At 44.3% G+C, this 27849-nt stretch overlaps 1 protein-coding gene across 3 annotated transcripts in view; it reads right to left on the bottom strand.

The window, feature by feature from the left end:
- LOC119170732 (transmembrane protein 47) overlaps positions 1–27849 on the bottom strand; it is a 143104-nt gene that overhangs the window by 90025 nt on the left and 25230 nt on the right. Inside the window, exon 1 of one of the 3 annotated variants that reach the window (XM_037421984.2) lies at positions 17568–17722. The exons of the other annotated variants lie outside the window; for them this stretch is intronic. Coding sequence (XP_037277881.2) covers positions 17568–17648 — 81 coding nt within the window. The 5' untranslated portion in view covers positions 17649–17722. Of the gene's footprint in view, positions 1–17567; positions 17723–27849 lie in introns of those variants that run through there. 3 annotated transcript variants of the gene reach the window in all.

The raw sequence follows: 27849 nt of genomic DNA, 5'->3' as shown, positions 1-27849 counted from the left end.
AACAACCACACGATTCCGTGAAGGAGGGGACTCCGACCACCTGGAATTCTTTTACGTAACATATACTGGCGCATATTCTGCCAATGTAGTATAAATTAGACAGACTCGTAACGCGACAAAGAAGGCGGAAAAGGCGTCAGAACAAAAGTAGTATACGTAGTACTTTACTGTTTCCCAGGGCCTCGGCGATGTTATGAACAAATGATTGTCAATTTGTAGACATCAGCGCCCATGCTGGTACAGGTATTTATAAGGCGCGCGCATCATGACGTAATCAAGGGACAAGATCTGCAGTGTCACGCAAATAGCCCTTGCCAAATCTCAATGCACTTTTCCGCACGACACCAGTCAACTGCGGCAAAAGTGACTTTCTAAAAGTGTCTTCCAAGGAAACTTTTAATGAATACCAACAGATGATGAGGGCAAGGAAGGCATAGGAGCCTTCCTGGACGAAAAGCGCCCTTGCCGCCTACAGGGCACCTGCCACAGTCAAGTTGTGCCGGGGAGTACAGCGCGTAGGTGACATACGAGAGCATTGGCGGTGTTAGCGTGATTGGGGCGTTTCAATCAGTGAAGTTTGCACGAAGCACAACACTACAGTTTACCGCGAAGGACATATTGACGGCAACAACGAAAACGGGAGCGTCCAAGTGGTTTCCGAAAGTTCAGGGCTGCCACAGATGTATACTCTCGACATTGAACGCCTTTTATATGTCGCGCTAAACAATTCCTTCCAGAAATTCATGTCGCCGCCATGTCGCTCATCCGACGTAAACTTTGCGGCAACGCGACATGATGACCCGTTCAGGCCAGAATAAAGAAAAGAGGTTCCACGACGAAGGAAACATTAGGAACTCTGGCTGCTCTTTCATTCAAGCTTCATATCGAGTGCCCGGTGGGAAAACGCACATGTAGTGCGACCGCACTTGAGAGCTACCCAGTACAATTGGTTACGCCAGCGAAGCTATCAAAGCTGGCAGTAAGACGTCCGTTAACAATAAACCCCTGCGGCGCCGTTGCCATAGCAACCACCGCAGCTGCGTGTCACCTAGAGCCAGCCGCCGCCGCGCCAAACAACGCAACCTGCCCCGCCGCGGTGGTCTAGTGGCTAAGGTACTCGACTGCTGACCCGCAGGTCGCGGGTTCAAATCCCAGCTGCGGCGGCTGCATTTCCGATGGAGGCGGAAATGTCGTAGGCCCGTGTGCTCAGATTTGGGTGCACGTTAAAGAACCCCAGGTGGTCGAAATTTCCGGAGCCCTCCACTACGGCGTCTCTCATAATCATATGGTGGTTTTGGGACGTTAAACCCCACAAATCAATCAAAACAACGCAACCCTCCGAATTCGTTACACCGTGGTTCAGGGACAGCGATTTCAACGCATTAAGAGTGGTAAGATCCGCGCGTATTCCGGATCCACCCGTCACCGTCTATTGGCTCCTGCTTCTTCGGCCAAGCACGCTGTATCCAATCGCCGCCGGCGTTGAGATTTCCGTGCTGCAGCACGACCAGCTGAGGATCAATCGGCTTCAACTGTGGCGAGCTTTGCGCAACTCAGTGCAATATTCCTTTTTTTTTACTTTTTTTAGAGTGAAAAACTCATCTGTAGTAAAAAATAACTTGAATAAAAACAATCACGTCCCTGTGCAGTTTTCCCGCATGAGAATGATTAAATAAAACAGATATAAGTTCAGAGGCATTTTCCTCGTGCCCAATATGTGCGGAGAGGGGAATGTAGCAGATGCGTGCATGCCTCTTAGCTTCGTGCAATCACGCCGTTACGAAACACTCGCAACAACACGTTTCGTAACGGCAGTAACCGACTCGTCCGGCTTTTCAGCCAACACAACGCCACGATCCATTACAAGTAATCGCCCACATTTCCAAACGCCACATGGCAAGACATGAGCACTGCCAACGAGAACAGTGCATTGATAAATGGTTGAAAAACAAGAAATGACAAACTTCGGGATATAGGTTATAACACACGGAAAATGCCAGTAGTTTTTCATCATCGTATAATTTTAGCAGTACTACACGGTTCTCAAGTAAGGTTTTGCCTAGCCAATTAAAGGCCAATAGCGAAATGTCACCGTTAAATTAAAAAAAAATAAAAATGTTGAAGTGCAGTGGTTTTTTTTTTTTTGCATAACAGGTTTAAGAAAGCATGCTGAGCGTTCAACGACTGATGAAACATTTTATTTCACAAGAACAAAAAAAAAAAAGATCGAGTTTCAAATTGAATCTAGCCACTAATTTCTGCGAAACTGCGGACCACATGGAGCCCCGCACTTCATTATTTGAAAGGACAATCAGCCCACCATTCTTCCTACGTAAACAGAAATCAATAAAATTCATACTCCTCACTTTTGTTAGCACTTACACGTATCACCGAACTAGCGCTTTAACGAAGTCTGATCAAAGACAACCGTTTCAGTTTGTTGTTTACCTTTCTAACCAAACGTCGTAAATCTACAGCAAACTTCAAGGAGTAAGTGCGATAGTATTACGCGACAACTGTCTTGATGTCGCCAGGCGCTTAAAGAGCGGCATACGTATACGACGAACGCAGATGAGATAGACGAGCGAAAATAATTAGCGGATAAGCTGCAGATTGATCTACCTAACAGAGCACGGATCTATAGGCACGCCCGCATGGTGCAAATATACAAGTAATAAACTTGGAGGATATAAAAGACGTGGCAAAGAAATATTCAATTACAGACAATGCCCGGCAACGACAAAACCAATCAATCATACAGATGGCGACATATAAGACACGATGAAGTATAGTGTAACTTTCGTACGGCGAGGTAGTTTAACCTATAGACGCCCTCCTCACAACGTACGACGACGGATACTTAATCGCCCCCATCACCGTTCTTCACTGTAAAAAATATCCGTGTTTTAACGTCGGAGCAGACCGTAGAAACTACAGAGTAACATCTGTTTCCTGAAAAATAGCGAGACTGGACGTTTAAAGCACAAACTGTGCTGCGGTTTATGGGAAACAGCAGGAGTTGCCGTAAAGCAGCAGTCGATGTTTCCGTTCTTTCGCTCCTTCCGTAAAACACCAGAAAAACGTATGTCTTCTGTACTTCAAGAACACGCTTCCGTGATTTGTGTGCACGGCGACATACTGGCTGAACTTTGACCATTCCCCCCGTTCGACAATGATACAGTGAACTAGAACAGAAAGTTAAGCGACAGCCATGGGCAATGCCTTGAGAGAGCTGTCGGCGACATACTGGCTGAACTTTGACCATTCCCCCCGTTCGACAATGATACAGTGAACTAGAACAGAAAATTAAGCGATAGCCATGGACAATGCCTTGAGAGAGCTATCGTGGCGGGTGGCTAACGTATACATACAGCGGCAACGCTGCAGTCGCCGACTAAGATGAGGCGTCCCACAGTGTGTAAGGAATGCGCAGATTCGCATTGTACGCTCATGGAAAGTCAGAAAACGAAGACGGAAAGTGTGATAACTGGGCAGGCTTTGATGAGGAAATTAAGCTTAGAGCAACATTGGGTTCGAAGATAGACTAAGAAATACGAGAGAATGAGGAAGAGAAACTGTTCATTAACTCACAATGGAGAAAAAGAGCTGCATGCAGGATCACTGGAAAGTGCCAGTATGGATACATATATATATTCGGAGAGGCGGAGAAGGATAGCAGCGGTAAAAAAGAAAAAGAGAACGTTTCAGAGTTTTTACCGATTAAGGAAGAGGATAATTACAGCATTATGATACTTCACCGCAAGGGAAGCTAAATTTACTATTAGTAGCGAAGTCGGGTTGCCATAAAAAGTTATAAAGCGAGACGATATGGTGGGCCAGCCTTCGTTAGTGTGGTCACACTGACGAAGGCTGGCCCATCAGCCGAAACATTTGTAATTAGTAAAGGTGTTTCGGCGTACGTCGTGCTTTTTCGCTTCCGATATATATATATATATATATATATATATATATATATATATATATATATATATATATATATATATATATATATATATATATATATATATATATATCGTCGAAAGGCGCTGCACTTCGTTTTCAATCTTGCAAGATTGAAAGCGAACAGGTACTTGTACTGCGTCTATGAGACTTTATTGACAAAAGATAGTGAAAAAAAAACATACCCGTCCAAGAATCCCTGCATATATGTGAATCTTGATGGTGTGCATAATAGTTTACGTTTTTTTTTTTTTTCGTCACATCGTGAGAATGCACGACACACAGAAGAAGAGACAGTGTACATGTTCTCCTATTTTCGTTCCTTTTTTTTTTCGTGCTTGCAAGCCTTGACTTGTTTAGTGAGAGCAATCCTATAATCGTAGCTGCGTTGTATAGTTGGCACACCAATTAACACGCAGTCAATGAAACACAGTAATGAAGTGTATTTTAAAAGGGTGCGGTTTGCTGTTTCTTTGTATGAACTCGTTGTTTTCACGCTGTTTCGCACCGTCAAGCCTACCATGCAAGCTCAAGCCCAATAATAAAATTTGGAAGGCTCGGGGAAACGTTTGTTCTTTTTATGAATTCATGAGTCTACTCGGTGAACACCGACGGCGACTTCACTTCGTCACCGAAGAATTCATCGGTTGTTGAATGGTTCTCACTACCTGCGACGAGAACATCGATTCTTCAGAACTATTTCCCTTTACACCACTTTTCCTGAATAACCGATAAATTTTTTGCACCACCATAGCTCTTCCCAACCACAACAGGCCAAAAGAAAAAAAAATGCGTTGATGGTCACACAAAATAACACGACTGCTGCGGTGTGTCCGGCCATCACTGCCCAATAGAATGGGTGCAAGATAGCATCGGTGCATCGTGGTGTCGGCTAGAATACAAAAACAAATTGTAGGCAGGCGCTAAAGTAGTCAGTTTGCCCCAAAGGGAGCGTCGCGAGTTCGATTAAAAGCCGCACCACCCGCCGGTGCCGTTTCAGCTGAGCGCCTCCCTTCGTAGCCTAAGAGGGCGCTACGAGCGTCGTGTACATCAGTCACGGCTGCATCTGCTCCCACAAAAACGCCGGATTGCCCCGGAACTTCTCTTCCTGCCTCCAAGATTCCTGTGCGCAAGGTCAGTAAAGCTGCTAAGACTCTTTTGCAACCAAAATCTTCGGGACTTAAAGCACAGAAGCGAAAAAAACCCCACAACGAGGACGCGCCCGGGGTACGTTCAAGGCTAGGCCTAACAAAGCACCCGCGCCGACCCAACACTGGCGCGGGCGCAACGCCGGCTACTAGTGACCCCAATGCCGAAGTGCCCATGATGCTGTCCGCGTTCGACATGGACACCACACCACCTTTGAGTGCAACAGACAAAGCACACGTGTTTTCCATGCCTGCACCGCTTGCAAGTCATACGTTCATTACTACAAAAATAGGTGTAGGAGACGACAGGGGCAGGAACTATCACTTGGCTGTGTGTAAACTTATTTTGCCATATTTGGCGGAATCTGAGTGACAGCCGTGAGGTACGATTGGTGCTCGCATTTTGCATGCAGGTTGTGTTGCATCTTGTTATTGATTTACGTGCTCAGGACCAAGTAGTGCTAGCAGTTCATTTGTTTGGTTCCTCACTTGTCAAGTTTTTTGGCGCACTCTTCACTTGTTCAGCTCAGTGGTCTCTGGCACCCTACGTGGTCAAGGCAGGCGGCTATTGTCAGAGCTCTCTCACCTTCCTGCGAAGTCCATCACCTGGCACACATCACAATCAGGTAGGCATTTATTTCACCGTTATCGATCATTACCTATCTTATAAACAGTTATAAGGTGCACTCGCATGCCACAGCTCATACGAGCTAGGCATGTAACATGTCTGTCGCTATTATAAGGTGAATAATGAAACACGTGTTTGCCATGCTTGCATCGCTCATACATACCTTATTACTAAATTAGGCACAGAAAACAGTAGGGGTAGCAACGGTAACATTACTGTGCGTAGGCATATTTCAGTGCATTTTGTGGATTTTTAGTGTCGGCTATGAGGTACGACCATAGTGCTCGCACGCTGTGTTGCACCTTTATTGAGTTGCGCATGCAGGAAGCAGTACAGTGAACAGTTTAATTCTTCGGAATTATATGAAGCATTGCTTGCACTCAGCAATAACGGCATTTTTCCTTTGTTAGTGTCACTTAATTGTATTATTGTGGTGAAGCCTGCTGTTGAGTTGCATCTTTGTAGTTTGAGGATGTCACAGGTCTGTTTGTGCACGCACTCATTAGTGATCTCCTCGGTGCCCATGCACATGGCTGTTATAAGGTGCACTTGTAAGCCGGATCAGCAGGAGTCTGCTGTCACGTACACACCAGGCGTGTACGTGTCTTTGTCGTCTTATCGAGCGCAGACAAAGCACTCGTGTTTTCCATGCCTGCATCGCTTGCAAGTCATACGTCCATTACTACAAAAATAGGTGTAGGAGACGACAGGGGCAGCAACTGTCACTTGGCTGTGTGTAAACTTATTTTGCCGTACTTGGCGGAATTTGAGTGACAGCCGTGAGGTACGATTGGCGCTCGCATTTCGCATGCATGTTCTGTTGTGTCTATTGATTTGCGTGCTCAGCAGTTCATTTCTTTGGAATTGCACGACACATTGCTTACACCCGACAACATTGCGAATTTGCACGTCACTTAGCCATACTACTGCTTAACTGCAGCTAATCCAGCATGGGAGTCCTTGTGTGTACCCAAGAAGTTGGTGTATGGCAACAGAATCAAGCGATCGCATATGCGAAGTTTTGGGTGCCCTATCTTGAAGCCACCCATTTCCATCTCTTGCGCGTACTACTGGCAGGCTACGGTGCAATTCATACTTGGTATCAACTGTTTGATTAGTCAATATATCACAAAAAGCTTTAAGTAATTGTTTAAAGTAATTATGTTTCAAGCTAAAATTTTAAAGTAATTGTATTCAATATTGGACCTGGCTGCACTTGAGAGGCTGAAGCTGCTTTCACATATGTGCAAGATATGAACATCTGTTGTCAACATTAGCGATATAATGGATAGCATTACTTAAGTTGTGAACATGTGTAATGTTGGAGCATATGCTAAGCTCACTTTTGACTGCACATTCAGGAATAGCCTTTTAAGAGACCCAAGTTGCGCAAGTATGGGTGCAGTTTTCTGTAGAATTTGTGCAGTTAATGTTACAGTCTCCGTCATTATTTCTTTTCCTTGCGCCGCCTGCTTCAACTTAGTTTAAACATTTGTAGCAGGTCAAGAATATTTATATTCACTGTGCTCTTATATAGAGGACTGCTTAAAAAGCATTGGCTAATGTTCATATGAAATTGAACATAACCTGACATGCTAACCAGATATTGGAATGATTCTACTATTGTAGACTGTAAGGTATTATTACCATTGTAGCAGTGTTTTTATTATAAAATTGGGCGGTCTGAAAAAGTGCACAAGCCAGTGAATGTAATTTAGCAAAATAAGTGCTCTACCTTCATTGCAGCCATAACATCAATGAAGAATGCCCACTTGCCGGCATTGCGCACAGACATTTTCAACATTGACCGACTACTTCGAGCACTACCACTATCACAGCAGTGTGTTGGGCGGTGCCCTTTGCCCTTGTGAGCCTTGTGGAGCTTTGTTTAAAAACTATCAGAGCCTAAGAAGTCACGTCTTCAGACATCACAAGAAGCGATGCAGCAAACAGACTGATGATGCGTTTGTCTGCTCTGTGTTGTCATGCGGGGCGAGTGTGCCTACTCGCACGGAGCTTCTTGGTCACATAGCTGCCCATCTGGAGAGTGGAATTGATGCTGTTATGTGTCCTTTTGTGGGTTGTGGTAGTGTGCTGAGGTCAGCAGGTTCCTTCAGAACACATGTTTCAAGGTATCACCGGGGCAAAACTGCAACACAGTGCACGGAAGTACCTGAAATTGAATCCAGTTCAGATCAAGAGCACAGTAGCACACCCCCTGCTGATGTTGGAGATAACTGTGAAAGGGAGTCTGGTTGTGACAGCGATTTGCCGCTGAACCCCTTTTTTTTTTTATAGTGATGTCATAATCGTGGAGTGCACGCCATTTTCCTGCTCATATGCTTTGGTGTTTACAAAAACAAAAGGAGCCTTTTTTATTTTGCAAACAAAATCTGTTGCAATCAATGCTCTATCTCGTCCACTTCTTTTTTTCTTGTCTATGTGGTTTACGTCCCTACCTTTCTTCAGCCTGAACCTACTAGCCAACAACATGTTCTAGTAAGCTGGTGCAGTAGTTTCAGGGTGGTATTCCCCACCAGTCTGTTTTTTGTCTTCTTTTTTTGGCGTGTCACAGCTGTTGCACTCAATTGTAGGGTGGTAATATAGTTCTACATTTCAATCAGTTTTCACTTTAATATCTCTACAGATGAATTCATCTATTATCAAGTAACTGTTATTTACTTTGATTTTTGGAATAATTGCAGGAAATCTTCCAGGAGAGGATGGCGGCCTGTGCGCCTGCATTATTTCAGATGATGGAGGAGGCGCCGACGAAACATACTATGGAACTGGTGGTGCGCGTGAGAGACGAAGGACAAAGAGAAAAAGCAGTCCAGGTAGCTGTGCTACCATTCCTCTGCGCGCATTTTAAGGAAGACAAGAACTACCTTTACCAAGTATTTGAAGTAAGTTTCACTTTGTTGCATTATGTTAGTACAAAACTGGACAGTAACATCTTTTCAGAAAGTGATGTATTGGTTTGTTGAGAACAGCTTTAGGTTCTAGATTTTATAGAATACAGTCGATCCCGGGTATATCAAACTATGATATATCGAATTATTGGCTATATCAAAAAGTTGAGAGATCCCCTTGAATTTCCCATGCAAAAATACGGGACTGCTGTACACATCTATCGAACTCACGCACAGCAGAACATCCGCTAAATTGAACTCTGAGCCACGCTAAAGCCCACAAATTGCATTTTTCCTAACAAATAATGATCATTTATAGCCACAATTCGACAAGTTCCGATCCCTTTTCGCGTGCAAGTGACTAAAAGGGGGTGCTGAAAAGTGAAACATTGAAACTCCATCTTGCTGATCTAGCTCGTTGCACAGCACTTGTGAGTGCACCGGTATGCTTGATGTGCGATCTGCAGGTTTTAACGTGGGGGCATGGTGATGACCGAGGGCACCAAAACGAAGTGGAATGACTTAAGGAAGTTTAGTGATCTCATTGCGATGTTCGCATTCAATCGTGTATGATGGCATGTGGGACTGAAAAGCGTGGCCTTCGAGATGTGCAACTTCATGAGGTATTTTGGTGCTTCCGGTTTTAGAACGCTCATTTCGGAGGCTACGCTTTTTTCTAGCTTTCCGCACCAAAGCAACAGCTGTCGGTTACAAAATGACAAAGCCACAAGTGACATCGCTATCACCAACATGCTGACGGTGGGAGCTTGCTCGTTTGTGGGCAGCATCGCCTTTTGTGGCTTGTGGACCTGTGTACTTCTCGCCTCGTTACTGATAAATCATCATTTGGAAGTCGGCGCTACACATTGATACGCTCGTAGCGATAAAAATCATGGCTGGTGCTAGGAGCGACCTCAAGTAAAGCACAGTCGTGAACTGTTTCTTTGCGGGCTTTGTGCCAGGTGACGACTTTGAGTGCGTCATGACTGCTGTCAAGGGCGTACAATGCCTCAGTAAATTCTATGCCTTGTTAGTGTTTTCGGGCACCATCTCGGACAGCGAGCGGCTTCATTGGAGCAGAAGACGACGTCGCTGGTTCTGACTGCATGGATGCCGAGATGATGCCCAATGTTGACGGTGCCGTGGAATTATTGCTTTCGCCACCAACGCTCTACGGAGCTTACATTGGCATTCAGTGCCACTCAGCGCTGTTGTGGCCGAATGAGCTGAATTTGCTTACTTGGAAGGGTCCAGTGATATTGAGGACAACTGAAACTTGGTGGCACGCAAAAAGAGAGAAAAGTTTACAGACTATTTTCAAGTGAAATGAAGTGCGATAACTTGCAAAAGTAGATGTTCAGGCCTTGTTCTTTATCATATTGTGAGAGAATCATTCTTTAAGTGCTTGTTAGGATTTCAAAAAACTGTTTTTAGGTCTGAGATGCTCTAATTTATGCCTTAAATACACATATTTTGTGTTTCGACTCATCGATATATTGAACTACATATATCGCGATCCCCTTCGAGTTCAATATATCTGGGATCGACTGAATGCTGTGCAGGTTTTTAGCACAAAACAATAGCTTTTTCAGTTGAATTTTGTGAAAAAAGCTGCTTTTGTATAAAGGAAAATTAAACTTTGACTGCTGAAATCAGTTTTCTTCTAATTTCACAATTTCTGAACTTTGAGCAGACTTAACTTTTTTACACTTCTTAATCGATGTATTTTCTTCCCATAAAGAACAAGTGCAATGCTACCGTATGAGAATTTAGTGACCGCTGCAGCAAAATTTTTTGACAGAACAAATATGCTAAACATCCAAAAATACCTAATTCATGAATTGCTGGACACAAGTTAAAAGGAGGATAGTGTAGCTTTGCATATCTTTTGCCTTTGTGCTTCATTTTAAGGTAATTTTGGTGGCTTTGTACAGCAGCATTATTCATTAAAATTACACCGGAACACGCGCTTTGTCACAAGTATCAGCATTTGAAGATAGTGTAAAAAAAAGGCAATTTTCAATTTTTTTGTGGAACTTACTTTGGTTATCCGCATTGTGTCGTAGTCACAAAAATGTTCTGAAAAAAAAAATACACTGCCCTTGAGCCAACAGTTAGTGCGGGCAGGTGCCATTGTTTCATCAGAGCCACTAGGATAGGGAGTGAAGTCCCCAAGCATCCGACTATAAAGTTCACAGAGTGAATGAGAAGGAACGTAGCGCTGTGAAAAGTGAGACTTCATGCAACAAAAACTGTGTTGGGGCATGGTGCACGCATGGTGAACCACAGTGCACAAACTTGGTTTACTAGCCTTTTTCAGGCTCAATGGGAAAAAAAGTGTTTGTGTGCAATCAGAGTGCTCCACATGCACAAAGCATTAGTTTTTTGCAATGCACTGCAGAACAATGTTTCTCGTCACTTTGGCTGTAGTGCCTCATTACGACGCAGTGAGGAGGGCACTAAGAATGGGAATAGGCCAGAGTTGTTGCAAGATGTTGCTCACTTTGTCCCTTGCTGTCGCACATGCAAAATAATTTTAAGCAATACTATCACCACTAACATTGATATATTGACCTGCAATCATTCAGAGTTGTCTATGATGTTGCTGTAATCCAAAGAGAAAAATGAATCAAAATGTGAGCAGGTTTTTTTGCGTGCTCGCTATCCATTCTACTTTGCTCTAAAATTGTTCCAAGTTTCAAGGCTCCTAGGTAGGTAATTTGTACTTGGTGCACACAGCCTGCAATAGACCAGGAACCATGGTGGAAAACGGAATTGCAGGGATCGCATCTCTGATTTATATATTGGAATGGCCGCAACTGTACATATCTCTTTGTGCTTTTGTGTACATGGGATATTTTTGCTCATCCAGGAGGGAACAAGCATCACTGAAAAGCTTGCCGAGTTGCCATCAACGCCTACAATCATTGCACTGGGTGAGTTCCCTTGTCGATATCATTATGTGTTGATTGTTGTGCGAGGAGGTCAAGTAAATTGATGACATTTTACAACATGAGTGTGAGCCTAACTCCAGCTACAAGGTGCAGTAGATACTTATACACTTAAATAACAGATGTTGTCGGAGGAGAAGAGTGGAAGATGAGGGCAGACCTGCAACTGGGTTTTATTCAGTACACTCATGCAGGGAACCTGCGTTCATTCTGATAGTCTGAGTGAAGTATCACAGACACAATCATTGCTTTTGTTCATTAGGAAAAAAGCCTAGGCAAGCTCAAGTGCCATTGGGTCACAACTGCATCTCAATTCTTGTCTTTGCCAGTAAAGTCTGCCATGGTTTACTAAAAGTAAACAATTCGTATGCATTTAAGTTGGGCAGGTGAGAACCTTGTCTGGTCTTTATCAAGGGCTGGTGTTCCCTACATCATTCATTTATACATTGACCTGTATGACCAATGTTAACATTCCTCCATGTCTGAGTGACTTCGTTATCCTACTTGACGAGCGCACGTCGAACTCAGTGGGGTGGCACTTAGTGCAATCTTGCACACCTCATAGAGGCAATGCGGGGTCTTAGCATTTACCTTGAACGGCACAGAAGAGTAACCTTCACCCACAAACTAGCTCACCAGACAAAATGCTGTGCTTTAATATTAACCCAACTTTAACATCAGATCATACATTCTGAACATATTTACCACGAGCATGTGAAGACTTATTTTATGATTGTGCGTATTCGAAGACTGAAAAAGGCCATTGCACATTTTTTCAAAGGAAGCCTTGGAAAAATTTTGGGAGCGTACAAACCACTAGTAGGGTGTGTAAAATTGCACTAAGTGCCACACCTTTTAGTTTGTTAGTTGCTTATCAAACCAGGAGGAATGTTTACATCAATCAAACAGGCCAATATATATATGAACGGCGCAGGGAACACAAGTTGTTGATTCCTGACAAGGGTCTTATCTGCCTCTGACTTCAGTGAAAGTCCATTGATTACTTGTCAGAAACTATGACAGCCATTACTGGCAAGAATGAAATTCGGAGATGCAGCCTTGACCAATTGGCTCCTAAGCTTGCTGAGGTCTTCTTTTTTTTTTTCAGGAGGAAAATGATTGGGCCAGCGTATTTGGCTCAGATTGTACAAGAATTAATGCAAGTCTATGATGCATAGATGAGGAATTTGCAGACTGTAGCGTGTAACCATACGTGTTCTAAATGAAGCCCATTGACGAGTCTGTACCCATCCTTGTGCTCTTCTCATATGTTTCATTTGAACCACACCTTGATAACCTTAAAGGGCTCCAACACGAAAAAGGGCAGCAGGTGCGAAGGTGGCCAGAAGTCTCGCACAAGTGTGCACACAAAGATAATGAAGTTGGCCCAGAAGCTGCGTTTCAATCAGTGAAAGTGTGAGCATGAATCATACACATTTTCTGATGATATCCGGTTATTAGAGCTGAATATTATCTTGATTGTGGCTTTGCATTTTCAATTTAATTTGTTTGTAAGTATTATGAGCCTGGCGTTTTCTTTTTTTTTGTCCTTCGGAGTGTAGTCAAAATATACTGCTATTATTTCACAAGAGCCAGCACATGAAAATGCACTCTCAATTGAGATTTCTATATACTGTGAATTGTGCCAAGGACATATAGTATGTTGTGAAAAGAGAAAAATGGAAGGTTTGGCCTTAATTTTATCCTAGTTATCAATCTCACTGATGCTTCGTTAAAGAACCCCAGGTGGTCGAAATTTCCGGAGCCCTCCACTACAGCGTTTCTCATAACCATATGTGGTTTTAGGACATTAAACCCCATATATCTATCTAATCTCACTGATGCTTATGTTAAACAGGGTTTGGAAATTCATTCATCTAAACCAAGGGCATACACAGAACTTTTTAGGGGGAGGGGGCCCTTTTTGATCTGAACCAGAGGTCTGGGCAGGCAAATGGTAATTTTGCGCTAAGTATTTCATGGAGAAAAAAGTTTGGGGGGAAGGAGGGGAGAGGCACGGGCCCGGTGTGCCACCGCCTGGCTACGAATAAGTGTAGTGTATATTCACATGATGTTTCTTAGTTCAGGTCAAGCTCTTTCAGTTTTTTTACAGGATCCTCAACCCCCCCCCCCTCCCACCTCAGCATAGTGAAAAAAAACATTCTGTGATCAATAAACAGTGCTTAAAAAATTTCACTAAAGCTGCTGCTTGGGCGAGTTGGTTCATGATTAAAATATGTGCCGTCTTTTTTTGCGCTGGTAAATCTATATTAAGAAAGTTCAGCCATAATTTGTAGCTATATGTGGCACATAGAGCTTAACAGCAGAATGCAAAGTTGAAAATCAGTATAGGTATTCACCCGTGCATTCTGCTATACAATAGCAACAAATATTTCTGAAAATGTAACTGCTCATTCTGAGCATGATCAGAGCCAGTGGGAAACTTCTCAGGAGCGCCGGGCAGGCCCTATACATCCTGTGCATTTTTGCTGATTTTAGGTAGTTTTCTCAGTGACTAAAAGGGATATTCATATAATCCATACATCATTTTCTTCCAAACTTTTTGCTCTTTTAACTTCATAATATAGAATTTTTGTGAATTTTTTACCACTAGAGCTTGACTTTTGAGTTAATTGGCATCTATGAAAATTTGTAACACAATAACGGTAAAGTGCATAGCTTCTATTTTGCTTCAGTAGCTGTATACAAAAAAAATAATCAACTGGTTATCTTAAAATACATGGGAAATAATGGTAGCTAAGTAATAAAAAACTGTTTTGAGATATGGAATAAAGTTCAAAAACAGGTGAAAAGTGATCGCACTGTCAGAAACACTGTTCAATTATTTTGTTTAGTAGTTACAAGCTTGGTAATCACTGCCAAAGTCAATTTTTCGCCGTGGAGCCTCTCGCAATGCTTGTCTTGTTTTTTTTTTTTTGTGAGATGTCATTCAGCTCTATCTGCAACGTATCGTCAAGTGTGGTCAACGATTTCCAGCAAATTCATTGTAGTTTGGCCAAGCTTCAATCCTATCTCAGAATAGAGGCTCGTGTGATACTACCATTATTAAATGCAAAAAAAATATTCAATGTCGCCATTTCTAGGACTCTCACCCTAAACAAAGAAAGGAAAGATTCTGTGACTCAATTCCCATTAACTCAACACTTACACTGAGTCGTTCTCACACATTGTTATTCAGTTGCATCAGAAATATTAGTCCATGTCCATTAGAGCATACCCGTTGTCCCCATGTATATACGTGATTCACCTCGAAAGATGCTGAAAAGGCTGGGAGGTTTAACAATAAAGAGCTTGCTGGTTCAGCACCTCAGTACGTCACAGGGATTTATTCACATTAACAAGAAAACTGTACGGGCTTCAACGAAATTTACACTTCCTCAGAACCTTCTTTACCCCCAGCATCTAAGGTTATCGACAAGCACGGCAAATGCAAGGTGTAATGATGCTAGGAGCTGAAAGTGTTCCAACCTATGTATTCTGAAGGCGGATTGTGAATACAAAGGTGCACAGTGTCTTCGGACTGCTTTAGAAGTTACCCGACAATCTTCTATACACAGCTGACTCTAGACAAGCATTTTGACTTTTGTACGTCAGAAAATTAGGCCGTAAGCATAGAGCGAATGCAAGGGGCTTGCACTAGAGTGTGTTTTCACTGGCTACTTCCTTTTGGAAAAACTGGTTTTGAGCCACCAAAAATGCTGTTTATGAAAAGCACGAATGTGGATGCACAAAGGGACACCCCTCCCCAAATTGCAAAGAAAACAAAGCGATTTTTTTTTTCACATTTTGCTCTACCACGTGCCCCTACTTTTTGTATCAAGGGCCATATACATACACAGAGAAGGCATTATAAAGTGTGTGTAAGTTGCTTCTTGCATTCATTTGATCACTTGTTTTTCACATTCTTTTCAGGCATAAACATGCTGAAGTGATGAAGAATGGTGATGTAGCAAGCTACAGCACATGTATTATATGTAAATAAATTCATCTGTGTTTTGTTAATGTTGCATTATTATTTATATGGTATGCAGCAGCAGGGGTGGTTTACACACACACAGTACATAAAGACTGCATTAGTGTAGGTTGAAACAGTACATAAAATTGGACATAAAACTCAATCATGAGAATCTACAGGCAGCCACATAAACATTCCATTCCATCCCGTAAAACATCGGCTTTTCGACAGTACTGGTCAACAAAAGCTTGTGTTAGTTTTTCACAAATTAAGTTACTACCAAAACTAAGTTTATTTTATGCTCAGTGAAACAACTCTTTCCTTCAAGGCAAAGAAACTACACAAAACCTTAGTCAAGCACAGAAAAGCCATTAAACGAAACCAGGTGTTTTACTGAAGCTTCTGTTTTCATTAATAATAACGGAATAATTTACAGCCAGACTGCTCTACAGCGATCTCCGTTTATTCCTCCTCTAAATACAGCAAATTCTGTATTCCTACAAACAGAGTCATGATGTGTTTGAGATAACAGATTTGCTGTGTTTGGGATAACAGATTTGCTGTGTTTGGAATAACAGATCTGCTGTGTTTGGAATAACAGATTTGCTGTGTTTGGGTTAACAGATTTGCTGTGTTTGGGTTGACAGATTTGCTGTGTTTGGGTTGACAGATTTGCTGTGTTTGGGTTAACAGATTTGCTGTGTTTGAAATAACAGATCTGCTGTGTTCAGGAATACAGATATGATGTGAAAGAGAATACGGAAAAATGTATAACAGAGACTTCGTGATACGGAGCCTGCTGTTACTCATTTACAGAATGCCTCCGGCAACGATTTACCAGCAGCTTTTGCTGTGTACCGAGACATTTTTTTTTACAGTGTTTCCTATATCAGACAAAAAGAATGTGTTTCCATATCGCTGTTTCTTATGCACAAATGTAGGCTTGAAAGTTAGGGTAAAAAATTTGGGAGACAATTCAATTATTGCAATCCATTTCCATATCGCTAAGTACTTGTTATGCATTTTTGCGGGCTTCAAATTAAGATAAGAAATTTGGGGGACAACTCAAAGAGCGTATAAGAATACACCGTTTATGATTTGGCGGCGGAGAGCAAACATCATAGGCCGACAAAACATACCTAATCTCTTGCTTTGACTTAGACAATATAAGCAATCGTTTCGAATGACTAACCGACAGTTGTTAATAGTAAGTCAACAGAATCTAACGTTAGCGATTCTTTAATTGCTTGATTAATATATGGGACTTAACGTCCCAAAACCACCATATGATTATGAGAGACGCCATAGTGGAGGGCTTCGGAAATTTCGACCACCTGGGGTTCTTTAACGTGCCCCCAAATCTGAGCACACGGGCCTGCAACATTTCCGCCTCCATCGAAAATGCAGCCGCCACAGCCGGGACTCGATCCCGCGACCTGCGGTAGGCCCGTGTGCTCAGATTTGGGTGCACGTTAAAGAACCCCAGGTGACCGAAATTTCCGGAGCCCTCCACAACACGGCGTCTCTAATAACCATATAATGGTTTTGGGACGTTAAACCTCACATATCAATCAGTTCTTCTGAGCAGGAACAAGTTTTTCATACAAGTTGGACGAACATTCCAGCAGGCGGAGCTACCTTTGTCAAAGTTTTTTCGTGCTACCGGTGTTTCATGGTCGCTTTGAGATAGTGACGTAAAGCCATGAGGTACCGCTGTCGTTACTGACAGCGATACCACGTGACACGACGTCACGAACGACTCGATGCCGATGTAGCGTCACAAATGACGTTACATAAGTGACAAACCACGTTCAAAACTAACAGGTCAATGATCATGATACGCTTTTGAAGAGGATCGGTCCACCTGTCAAAATATCTTTATAAAGCACTCAGCTCCAAGCTTAGACAACCACACATTCGTCAAGTTACAGAACGAGATTGAAAGACGGCTCGGGGAAGAAAAAAAAACTGTTTTCGGAGCAGTATACTCACCCGCGGCCGCACGTACCAGGGCAACGGGTCAACCCTGGTGACCTTCAGAGTCGTGTACGAGTACATGACGTTGTCGTACATCGCTACACCCTACACACACTGGCGCACGAGAGTAATCACAGCGCGAGGAAGTCAAGGCGACCAACGCACGTCGAGTCAACCGACCGCCTGCCTCCTCCCAACAGCACGCGCATACCTAACCCGCGGACAGGTGCGACGCGCTAATCAGAGAACTGATAGAAAAAGGTCCGACCTAAGGCTGCCAGCAGGTTTCGAGAGTACAGTGCGGTGGGCATTCACCGATAAGCCAAAGTAGACGACAACGAAAAACCGCCTCCATCGTTTCCTATAGACAGCGATATTCTATACTGGACACACTGACGTGCGGTTCAAGAATAACGCACAAGGTTTTCATACGTCACGCACAGCGATACAGCAATGCGAACGCAGCTCTTTGCGCTAAGCCGAGGGTTTCTAACGAGCTCGGTAAATGCAGAGATGGTTAACATCCAGGTGAGTGGCGCGAATGATGGACGACACGAACGAACCGAATAGTCCGGTGCGGCTCTGCACTCCTGGCGCCTGCAAAAAAGAACTTAAGAACGAGAACGACCAAAACGACTATCCCGCATTCTCGCATCGTTAATCAGATATATCAAAAGGAAACTCAATAGCTTTGGAAGATCGCAGTTCTACTTGTAACATATATCGCCACGACGACAAAAGGTGTTTTCACCCAAGAGCCCTCTTTTTTCCGTTTTATTTGTTTGTTTTTTTCATTTAGGCAATATGTTCTTCCTTCAACCCTCACTTCTGCCGACACTTAAATTAGTCTGACCGCTTCACGAGAACAGCTGAGCCCTGCACTACGACATATATATATATATATATATATATATATATATATATATATATATATATATATATATATATATATATATATATATATATATATATATATATATATATATATATTGCGCGAGTCGACAACTCATTTTTCGCAGCTTCACGACGACCAGAGATGTTGCCAAAAAGCTCACGGATCTTTGCCTTGAAGCTGTCCCAGCTTGTTATGTCATGCTCGTGGTTATCAAACCAAACACGAGGTGTTCCGTCGAGATAAAAGATGACGTTTGCCAGCATAAGAGTGGGATCCCACCTGTAAGTGGCGCTGACGCGTTCGTAGAGGCGTAGCCACTGGTCGACGTCGGAACCCTCGCTGCCCGAGAACACGCCGGGGTCTTTGAGCGCGGGAAGCGTCACGAATGTTGTTGCGGGCGCTGGGTTGACAGGTCGGGCAGAAGGGGGAGCGACCGGAGAGGATGTAGCCGAGTCTTGGGTGGTCATGTTGTAAGCCGCGAGTGAGCGTCCGCTTCGGAGTTCCGTGGCGAGGACGGGGATCGCACAACTCCACCAAATACCAGTCTATCTGCTTCGTCAGTCTATCTGCCAGTCTATCTGCTTCGTCTTCTTCAGCTCCATGCACTGGCACGTAGCAATATATATATATATATATATATATATATATATATATATATATATATATATATATATATATATATATATATATATATATATATATATATATATAATGAAGGAAAGAAAAACTTCATCAGGCAATGCGCAGGCTATACAAGCACCGGGGACCATTTTAAAGCGAGTCACAACTCGATAGATTGTGCCGCAATCAAGATACCTTCCTGATAACGCTGATATACACGCATTCTCACGATAACCACTGCATCGGGGCGTGAGAATGCGTCATTTCTGAAATGCAGAGCACGTGAACAGCGATCACAAGCTCCCAGTCTACACGGTACGCTGGTTACGCTCACTGGGTATTGCTACAGGGGAGAATGCAGGTGTAGACCTCAAAAGTTACAAGGGACGACCCTGTGCAAACACATTCTTTCTGGTCCATTCTCGACGACATCGAGCATTTGCTCTGCTATTATCCTATATTTGCCTCTGAAAAACGAACACTTTTTTTTATGCGTAGCGACGATTGAACGATCGGCCGCTCTCCGGGCGGATTCTGCTGGAGCGCCGTCCCAATCGCTGTAAAGAGCAACAGTTAAAGCACTGTCGCCCGTTTACAGCGAAAGCTGTTACGAGATCACAACACGGGTCACGTGCGCGCCGTAGTTGTACGCCGCCGCCACCGGTGTCCATAACCGGCTCTCGCACGAAATAAGAAAACAAACCCAGTAAGGAAAAAAACACCAAGGACGCAATGGGACTCGAACGCAGTTCCCCTGCGTGCCAGCCCAGCATTCTACCCACGGAGCGAGACTATTGCTCCGTGATTGTAACACAGAGCCACGCCAGTGCTTGGAACTCCCTTGCAAAGTGGTCCTAGGCAGGCTTGATGTCGGGAAAAGGATCACGTTATTGTGAGCAATACAGCGTTAGAGAACAGCAAAGCAACAACCTGGTGTCATATAATGCGTATTGAGTGGGTCATAGAATGCCGCAACCTTCTAAAAAAGCCCCGTATCTTGTTCACCTAGTAAATGTGGCGCATACCCACTGTGGGGAAATTTTGGCGATTACAAAAGTTTCCGGCATAATTCTTCATCGTCAGCCGCAGCACAGCAAAATTGCGCAAAGTTCCTTGGAAGTGTGCAGCAGGTACCACGCTCCTACGAAGAATGACGAAGGATGGCATAACGAATGCCTGCCTACTACGCAATGATTAATGGCGTATATTGGGTACCTTGCAAGTGTGCTTGCAGCAGCTACCCAAAAAGTGTTTTTAAAAAAGGCCACTTAAAGGCCGCTCTTCTAGCTTGCACTGTGACAGTGCTGCGCGTTGAGCGCAGGGCTGGCGTTTCTCTTTTTTTTTTTAGCACTATACGGGTACTGCGTGATCGCCTGTGACCACTGTATAGCGCAACCAGCCCATACGCGTCAGCGCACTATGTCGCCTTCTTTTGTTCTCTCCTTTCTCATCTTTATGCTTCCCTTTCCCCCAGCACAGGGTCGCCAACCGGGCATGTGCCTTGTTACCCTCCCTGCCTTCTTCGTTTTGTTTCCTTTCTTCCTGCATTCGTTGGTAATTAAAGAAAGGAGAAGACATGATAAAACCGCACAAGTAGCAGCATAGAGGAAAAGACAAGGGGCAATAATAATAATAATAATCTATCGGCTGTCACGTCCCCAAACCATGACATGACAATGAGAGACACCACGGACAGTTCCGCAAACTATGACCATGTGGTGTCCTTTACAAAGCACACTGACATAACACAGAACACGGGCTTCAACCATTTCGCTTGCACCAGAAATGCGACCGCCGTGGCCGGGAATCGAAACCGCGGCTTTCGGCACTGATCCATCGTGACGGACAACTACTACAGGGCCCTCGCACGCGTGTTGATCAGTCCGTTCGCGATGTTGATCACACGAAGACATTGCAAATCTCGCCACGCGGGTGATATTTCACGCACTCACGGTGACCGGGCCAATTCAACACCGAAACGCGTGTATCAGTTAGTTGGCCGATGGGTCAGCATAGTACGCTTTACGAGAATGTCGGGCTAAACAGATTAATTACAATAGAAGACGGCTACACGAAGCGCTCGAATACGTGCACATGTGAGCTTTCTATATCAACCAGTGGCCATATACTCATCGACGCGTTGCCGTGGTAGCCGTTTCCGAAACGCCGGACACCCACAAATACGCGAAAGTACAGCACTTCTATATAACGCTTCTGCGAAACAACATTTCACGTATGCATGAGGAAAAAAAAATTGAATATTAACAAGTAATTGCGTACAGTAATGACTCATTAATAAGACAACGTGAGCGATGTAATCACGCCACGACCTTTCAAAAACAATGTTTCCAAGGCGACGGCAGGCAATATGTATATGCCCGTCTGTGAAGTGCGTGCGCAATATTGCCTTCTCTTGCGCGGCTTCTCATCCGGAGCCACAAACCCGCCCGCGTTATCTCGAAGTCGAGATAACGCGGTATAACACAACGACGACTGCGGTGAACGCATTATGCGGAATATGCGCCAGTATCCTAGGCGTCGAATACCACGAATAGATACCAAAACAAAGCGCCGCCAATATATATATATATATATATATATATATATATATATATATATATATATATATATATATATATATATATATATATATATATATATATATATATAAAGAGAGAGAGGGAGATGAGATGCCGTATCATTCTCCATCGAGCATAGAGACGGTTACGCAACGCATGTTGACCGACGACCTTATCTGGAAGAAGCGGGCCTTCCAGTATACGCAGACGAGAAAGAAAGGATGAAAGACACAGGAAAAAAAAGTCACCGACCGTCATTCGGTCGCAATAACAGATAAAAGCAAAAAAAATGAGCAAAACAAGCAATCCACACTGAAACCGCGCAATAAATATATACCAGTTTGCGGCGCACCTTTTACGCAAGAGGTTTTCTCATTACCTGCACGATCAATAGGACACGTGCGCAGCACTGCCCGTAGGCCGGAGAAGGAAGCCAAATACCGCACTTGCTCGAACGCAGGCCGCCCTCAATTGCAAACCGACTACTCGTATTGTGCAAGGAAACAGAAAAAAAGAAAAATGTGAAAATTGTTCTCAGAATGTATACATAAGCCGGCGCATTAAATGGCGATAATCATCGCATGCCATCGAAATACTTTGTAATGCAAAGTGAGGAATAGCGAATGAGTTCTGCGAAAACCCTCAAGGTTAATAAAAGCAGGGTTAATAAAGGGAAAGAAGAAAACCACCGATTCGTATACCACGGAGCCCTTCGTAGCAGGAAGCATCTGTGGCTTCGTAGTACAAATGGGTGTTCGTCTTCTTTCCCTTTCTTAAAGTGATGAATCATGTCGGCAGTGCCTTCCTTCCCATGTCAATCAAAGCGCAGCTTAAAAAACGATGCCGCAAATTAAACTACACCAAACAAGCTATGCTGCAGCCGCAATAGATATCAACAGCCAACAAAACACTATTTTAACACTGCAGCATAGGGAGGGTGCATTTAGGGCAGTTCGGAATGCTGCACGAAAAATGCGGAAGTTATTAACTCGTGGCGCATTCCAAAAGGAGAAGTAAAAAGGCCAAGGTTCAAATAAATGTGCTAGAATACAGCGGCACAGTTCGAGAACCGTCACGTGACCACGCTTGCGTGGTATAAAGCGACATTTCATCATGACGGAAACGATGCTCATATACAGAAAAGCATGAACCGTTAACCAATACGCGGAAAACACGGAAACTATGAACAATATCCCCCCCCACAGACTCAGGTACGTATCGACTCTCTTACTGCACGCCAGCACGCACACTCGCGCACCCGGTTAAGCCCACACACGCGCATACCTGGCCTCAGCAATCCGCGAACGCGCCAAACGCATTTGCATATGATGCGGGCAAGTGAGCCGCGAAGGCTTATACGCGCAGTTCGCCCGCATATAACGACTGTTATATACCCCGCTGCGCCAACGGGTCAGCGTGTCAAGGGCGGGAATTATTCGGGAGTGTTCGCTGTATAACGACGCCCGAAAGGACTTATCGGATAAGCGAGACACCAGTCAGGCCTGGTCGGCTTTATTATCCACACTACAATCCCAAGCAGACTTTGAACCAACGAGAACATGAGGCCACAGCCGCATAAGCATGCATGCGTCAAAAAAGGCTGGCCTTCAAGCGATGTTTTTTTTTTTTCTTCAACAGAGCACGCGCCTATACGTCGCGCTAACATATAGGAGACCGGTAACTATTACTGTGGCTATATAGCTACGCATAATGACAGCTGTAAAGAAAAGTGGTGCATGCAGAGTGCATGATTCAATAACGTCGATCGCAGGCACCGTGAGAACTGATAGTAAGCGAAGTCATGTGCACGCGGCTGGATACCTACATTATTTATAAGCGCAGGAAGCGTTGCTTGGAGACGGCGATGTGCGTCTCCACCAGCGAGGAATACTTGCACTTGACACGACCTAGCTTGGTGTTTGAAGTGAACAACACAATGCGAATGACTTAAGAACAATTGGCGCGGGTTAATGGCAACGATAATGTTTAGGGCGGTAATGAGACGATGGCTCGGACACTACTTCAATGAACCCCGCCTCCGAAACGGCACACTCTATCCCGGTACGACGTGGAGCAATTCCCAAACTCGATGCAGTATCAATCGGAAAGCCAGGCGGCGAGGTTATTACATACTGATGAAGGCGTCTTTCGTTAGCGCTTTTTCTGCTCAAGAATCGTTGGGGTGGGTGGCACTTCTTCAAACGAACGGCCGACACTCCGCTACTTTTCAACGTGCCGAAAACTAATACCGTTAGCCGCACTGAGGAAAATAACTGCTATACTCTTAATCCGTGCGTGCATGCATCGTACTCACCAGCGCGCGCACAGCACAAACTGCACGGTACAGCTGTTATTCTGATCCCACCCGTCACCCGACGCCCGTAAAAAGCATATATATATATATATATATATATATATATATATATATATATATATACGGTTCACCCCTTACCCGATGTGCGGTCGAGCTCTTACACACTCTAAAAACTGCGGATGGTATAGCAGCAGTATAACAGGTTTCTACACGTATATACCGGGTCCCACCCAACGGGTTGGGAGTCCTCCAGGCAGAGTAAGCTTCACCACTGCGGCGACGCGTCACAGCCACTCAAAGCCCGCCTGTACCCTGTTTAGCTACCGGTGGGTGGCCGGCCGGCACTGGGGATCGAACCCCACACCTCCCGTAGCTGAAGCGGACGCGTACGTGCAATGCCACAGATACGGTGGGTATGGCAGGAGTAAAAAGGCCAAGTTACTCTTAAAAGTGTTCTACTCTCTAAAAACATCAGATAGAGTGAAATTCATTTTCACTTTGTATGAAACGAGAGAGAGCGCTCTTTGAGAGAGTGAAATGCCGATATACTTTTCAGGTATGAGAGAGTAAAACGCGAATATACTCCTGCCCTCGATCACTTTTAAATGCGTGGGCACACCGCGAGTGATTATCACTACCTAATAACCACACATATAGGCAGTAAAACGTACCGAATTTGTTTGTTGAGGCGTTAGAAATGTTTTTCGTTACAACCATAGCACACGGGCGATGGTGCCGTAAGCCTAACGTACGCTACGGCTGCAGTGAAGTATTGTGGCTTCAGTCGTAAAAGGTGAACAAGAATGATCGAAAATATGTCCAAGGCGGTGAGAGAAAAGCTAAATTCTTTAGTGTACACAACAGAAGCGCGATGTTTCGTACGCAGACATCACTAACCACTTAGCGAGGCAGTGCAAACGACGTTCATATAATTGGTTACGCTGATCTTCCTTTTTATACTGTGAAAAACGTGTCGGATAGACGTTCTGATCTCGCGAAGCACAAAACAAACACAGTGAACACGTTACAAACACAGTGAACACATTAGCTACAGTCCGGTTGGTTTTCAGAAGCGCGGAGACACTCAAACCTAGGTGTCTAAACAAGAAAATGGAAGCATGTCACCAAAATTACTTATGACATAAAAAAATAAACACACATTGGCCATCTGGCAATGTGGTGCTGGTTCACGTGGCGGGCTAGCAAACTGTAGTACGTCCAGAGGTTGAAAGTTAGAATCACACGCGTTGGTGTGTTTTTTTTTTCACATTTTTTGTCGTAGTCTTTGCATTTAGCTCTCCTTACAATCCGCGCGCACGAAGATCTGTCAAAAACAATTAAAAAGCCAAATTTCGGCTCATGCTCCGCTATTCTTTCGTGACGTGTACTGTTACTCTCTTCGGTGGGGTCGTGCTACTCTACTTCGGGCCGCGTTTTGTTACTCTGTTGAGGTGGAGTGCTTTGACCCGTTCGCGGGAATCACTGTGCTATGCCTCAACAAGAAGTGATTTACTCTGGAAAAGAAAGTGAAATATGGGACAAGAAAGTATTCTTCCCAAAAGAGTGCCCACCACTCCATTACCTTTTAGAATTTAAAATAGGTCTTCATGGACAGATATCGCGAACATAAAGTCCACGTTATCTTTTCCCTCTCTCTGTATTTCTGCCAAATACATAACGCGATCTCAGAGTCACCTATAGCATGTCGTTGGAATAAAAGTAGGGTTAATACGACGCTATATTTAGCGTGTCAGTAAACGTGAAACACTAGAGCTGAGGTCATGCAGGCAAATCTATTTTCCTAGTTAAAGATATTTGCACCAAGCAAGCGTGTCCATTTATATTCAATTGTAGTGTATACTCAACAGCACCGCCAACAGAAGGCGCCACAGGCGTCGCCACGCCGCGCACGTCTCCGTCTTTACGATTTTCGTATAGCATAAGATACAATACAATGCGTTTGGAAGAGGTCTTCCGATGGCAATATTTGACATTGCAGGCAACCTAATTGTTCCTTACATTTTAATAAGATGTGGTGATTTTAGGCACCAAAACCACGAGATGACGATAAGTAACACCACAATGAAGGGCTCCAAAGGTTTTGACGATCTGGTGTCATTTAATGTGCACTGACATGAGCGCTGTACCTGAGCCGCTAACATACCGCCTGGGGCGAAATGCAACCGCCTAGAAGGAATCGAACCCACGACCTTCAGGCCGGCAGCCAAGCCTCATGACCCCGAGCCCACCGCGGCGGCTTTTTAAAACAAGTTCAATCAACGGCAAAATTAATTACGGAGACAGCGTGACAAGCCCAAGAACGCCTTCGGCACGACCCCACCGAATACATGGAGCCTGTCACACATCTCCTCCGTGCCTGCGTTTCAAAGCAACGGCCGGCTGCTCTCGAAACGCACTCCTTCGGCACGTAGAGAACGCCATTCAATCGAGGGAAATGAAACGCGCGCAGCACGATGGAAAAGCGCGACCGAGAAAAAGCGCCAGTTCTTTTTCAATGGAAGCATGGCGAAGAAGGGGGAGGGGAGAGAGAGAGAGCAGTGTCACGCACACGAGGCATATATCTTCCGTCCACATCTGTCCGCCATCTCGAAGCTACAAAAGCGATTCGAGGCCCTGCAGAAAAGGCGATAGGCAGGCAAAAATGGGAAGAAGAGGATTCGAAGAGATCGGAGCCCAGTTCGAAGAGATGCGCCAGCCTTGCGCTGCGAGCGACGACGGCTGGAAGGATTCTAAGTAGGGGTGTGCGAATATGAAATTTTCCGAATACGAATCGAATACGAATATTCATGTTCGAATATCGAATCAAATATCGAATATCAAAGGACAAATGCCTCTACAATAACAATAATTTAAGATGTATTTATCTAAAAATACACAACAGCCTGTCTGTTAACACAACATACACTGTTATTTGGAACACAATGCAAGTAATGGCTAGCTGTTATCATGAAACATAATGACTACATGTTATCATGGAGGAATATGGAAGCACTTTGCGACGACGATGTCTTCACAAAGTGCTTCCAGATAGCGCTTCTTTCCCTTCGTTTCGGCGCCGTGTCTTGATTGTTCCTCCGTTTCGCAGGTGAGTCGTCATAACCTTCGCTATCTGCCATGGCACTTATTAACGACGCGAGTCCATCACAGGTTACAAAGGCTCACGTCAAAACCGCACCATGTGCACCGCACACAAGCTAGCAGAACTGATCGTAGCGGCTAGCCAACACCGCTGACCCTACTAACGCAGCACTGTGCACTACATGGCGCACTACCACTACTCGTGCGCTCTGGTGGCCAGCACGACAGATATTTATATGCATATACAGATATATAAAACTGAAAGGTCGGCGCATGATTACCGTTTCATATATTCAATATGTTTAGAATGCAGTCTAAGTTATTTAACGCATACTTGCCGGGAATACGACATAACTTAGCAATAAAATCCTGAGTTGGGGCTAACCGCTTTCGAGCATGTTGTATAACTGTGCGACTGCTCACGTGCGGAACTTCCTCGAAAAAGGAAATAAATGCGACGTCATGGTACAAATTACCACTAGAACTCTTTTTGTCACTTGTTATGTTTTCTAACTGAAGCGTTTGCCGACGGTGACGAAGTTTCTGCTTTAGCACGCGCGTGCACGGTCGTGCGTTATCAAGCGATGTTTTGATGAGACAACGCGGCAACGGTTAAGCTTCGTTCCTGCCCACGAGGTCCCGCATAGTGAACGTGTGGTGGTGCAGCACGTTACGACGGCGTACGAAAAGCGTGCAATACGTTTACACGAACGTCAACTTTGCTGCTGATTGTTGAACGTCGCTGGCTGACATAGTGCCTCCGTGCACTTCTTGCGCTTATCGCCCCTC

This window comes from Rhipicephalus microplus, chromosome 3, assembly GCF_043290135.1.
Source record: "Rhipicephalus microplus isolate Deutch F79 chromosome 3, USDA_Rmic, whole genome shotgun sequence".
Taxonomy (NCBI): Eukaryota; Metazoa; Arthropoda; class Arachnida; order Ixodida; family Ixodidae; genus Rhipicephalus; species Rhipicephalus microplus.
The sequence above is the reverse complement of the archived record's forward strand: the minus strand, read 5'-3'. Positions and strand labels throughout refer to the sequence as shown.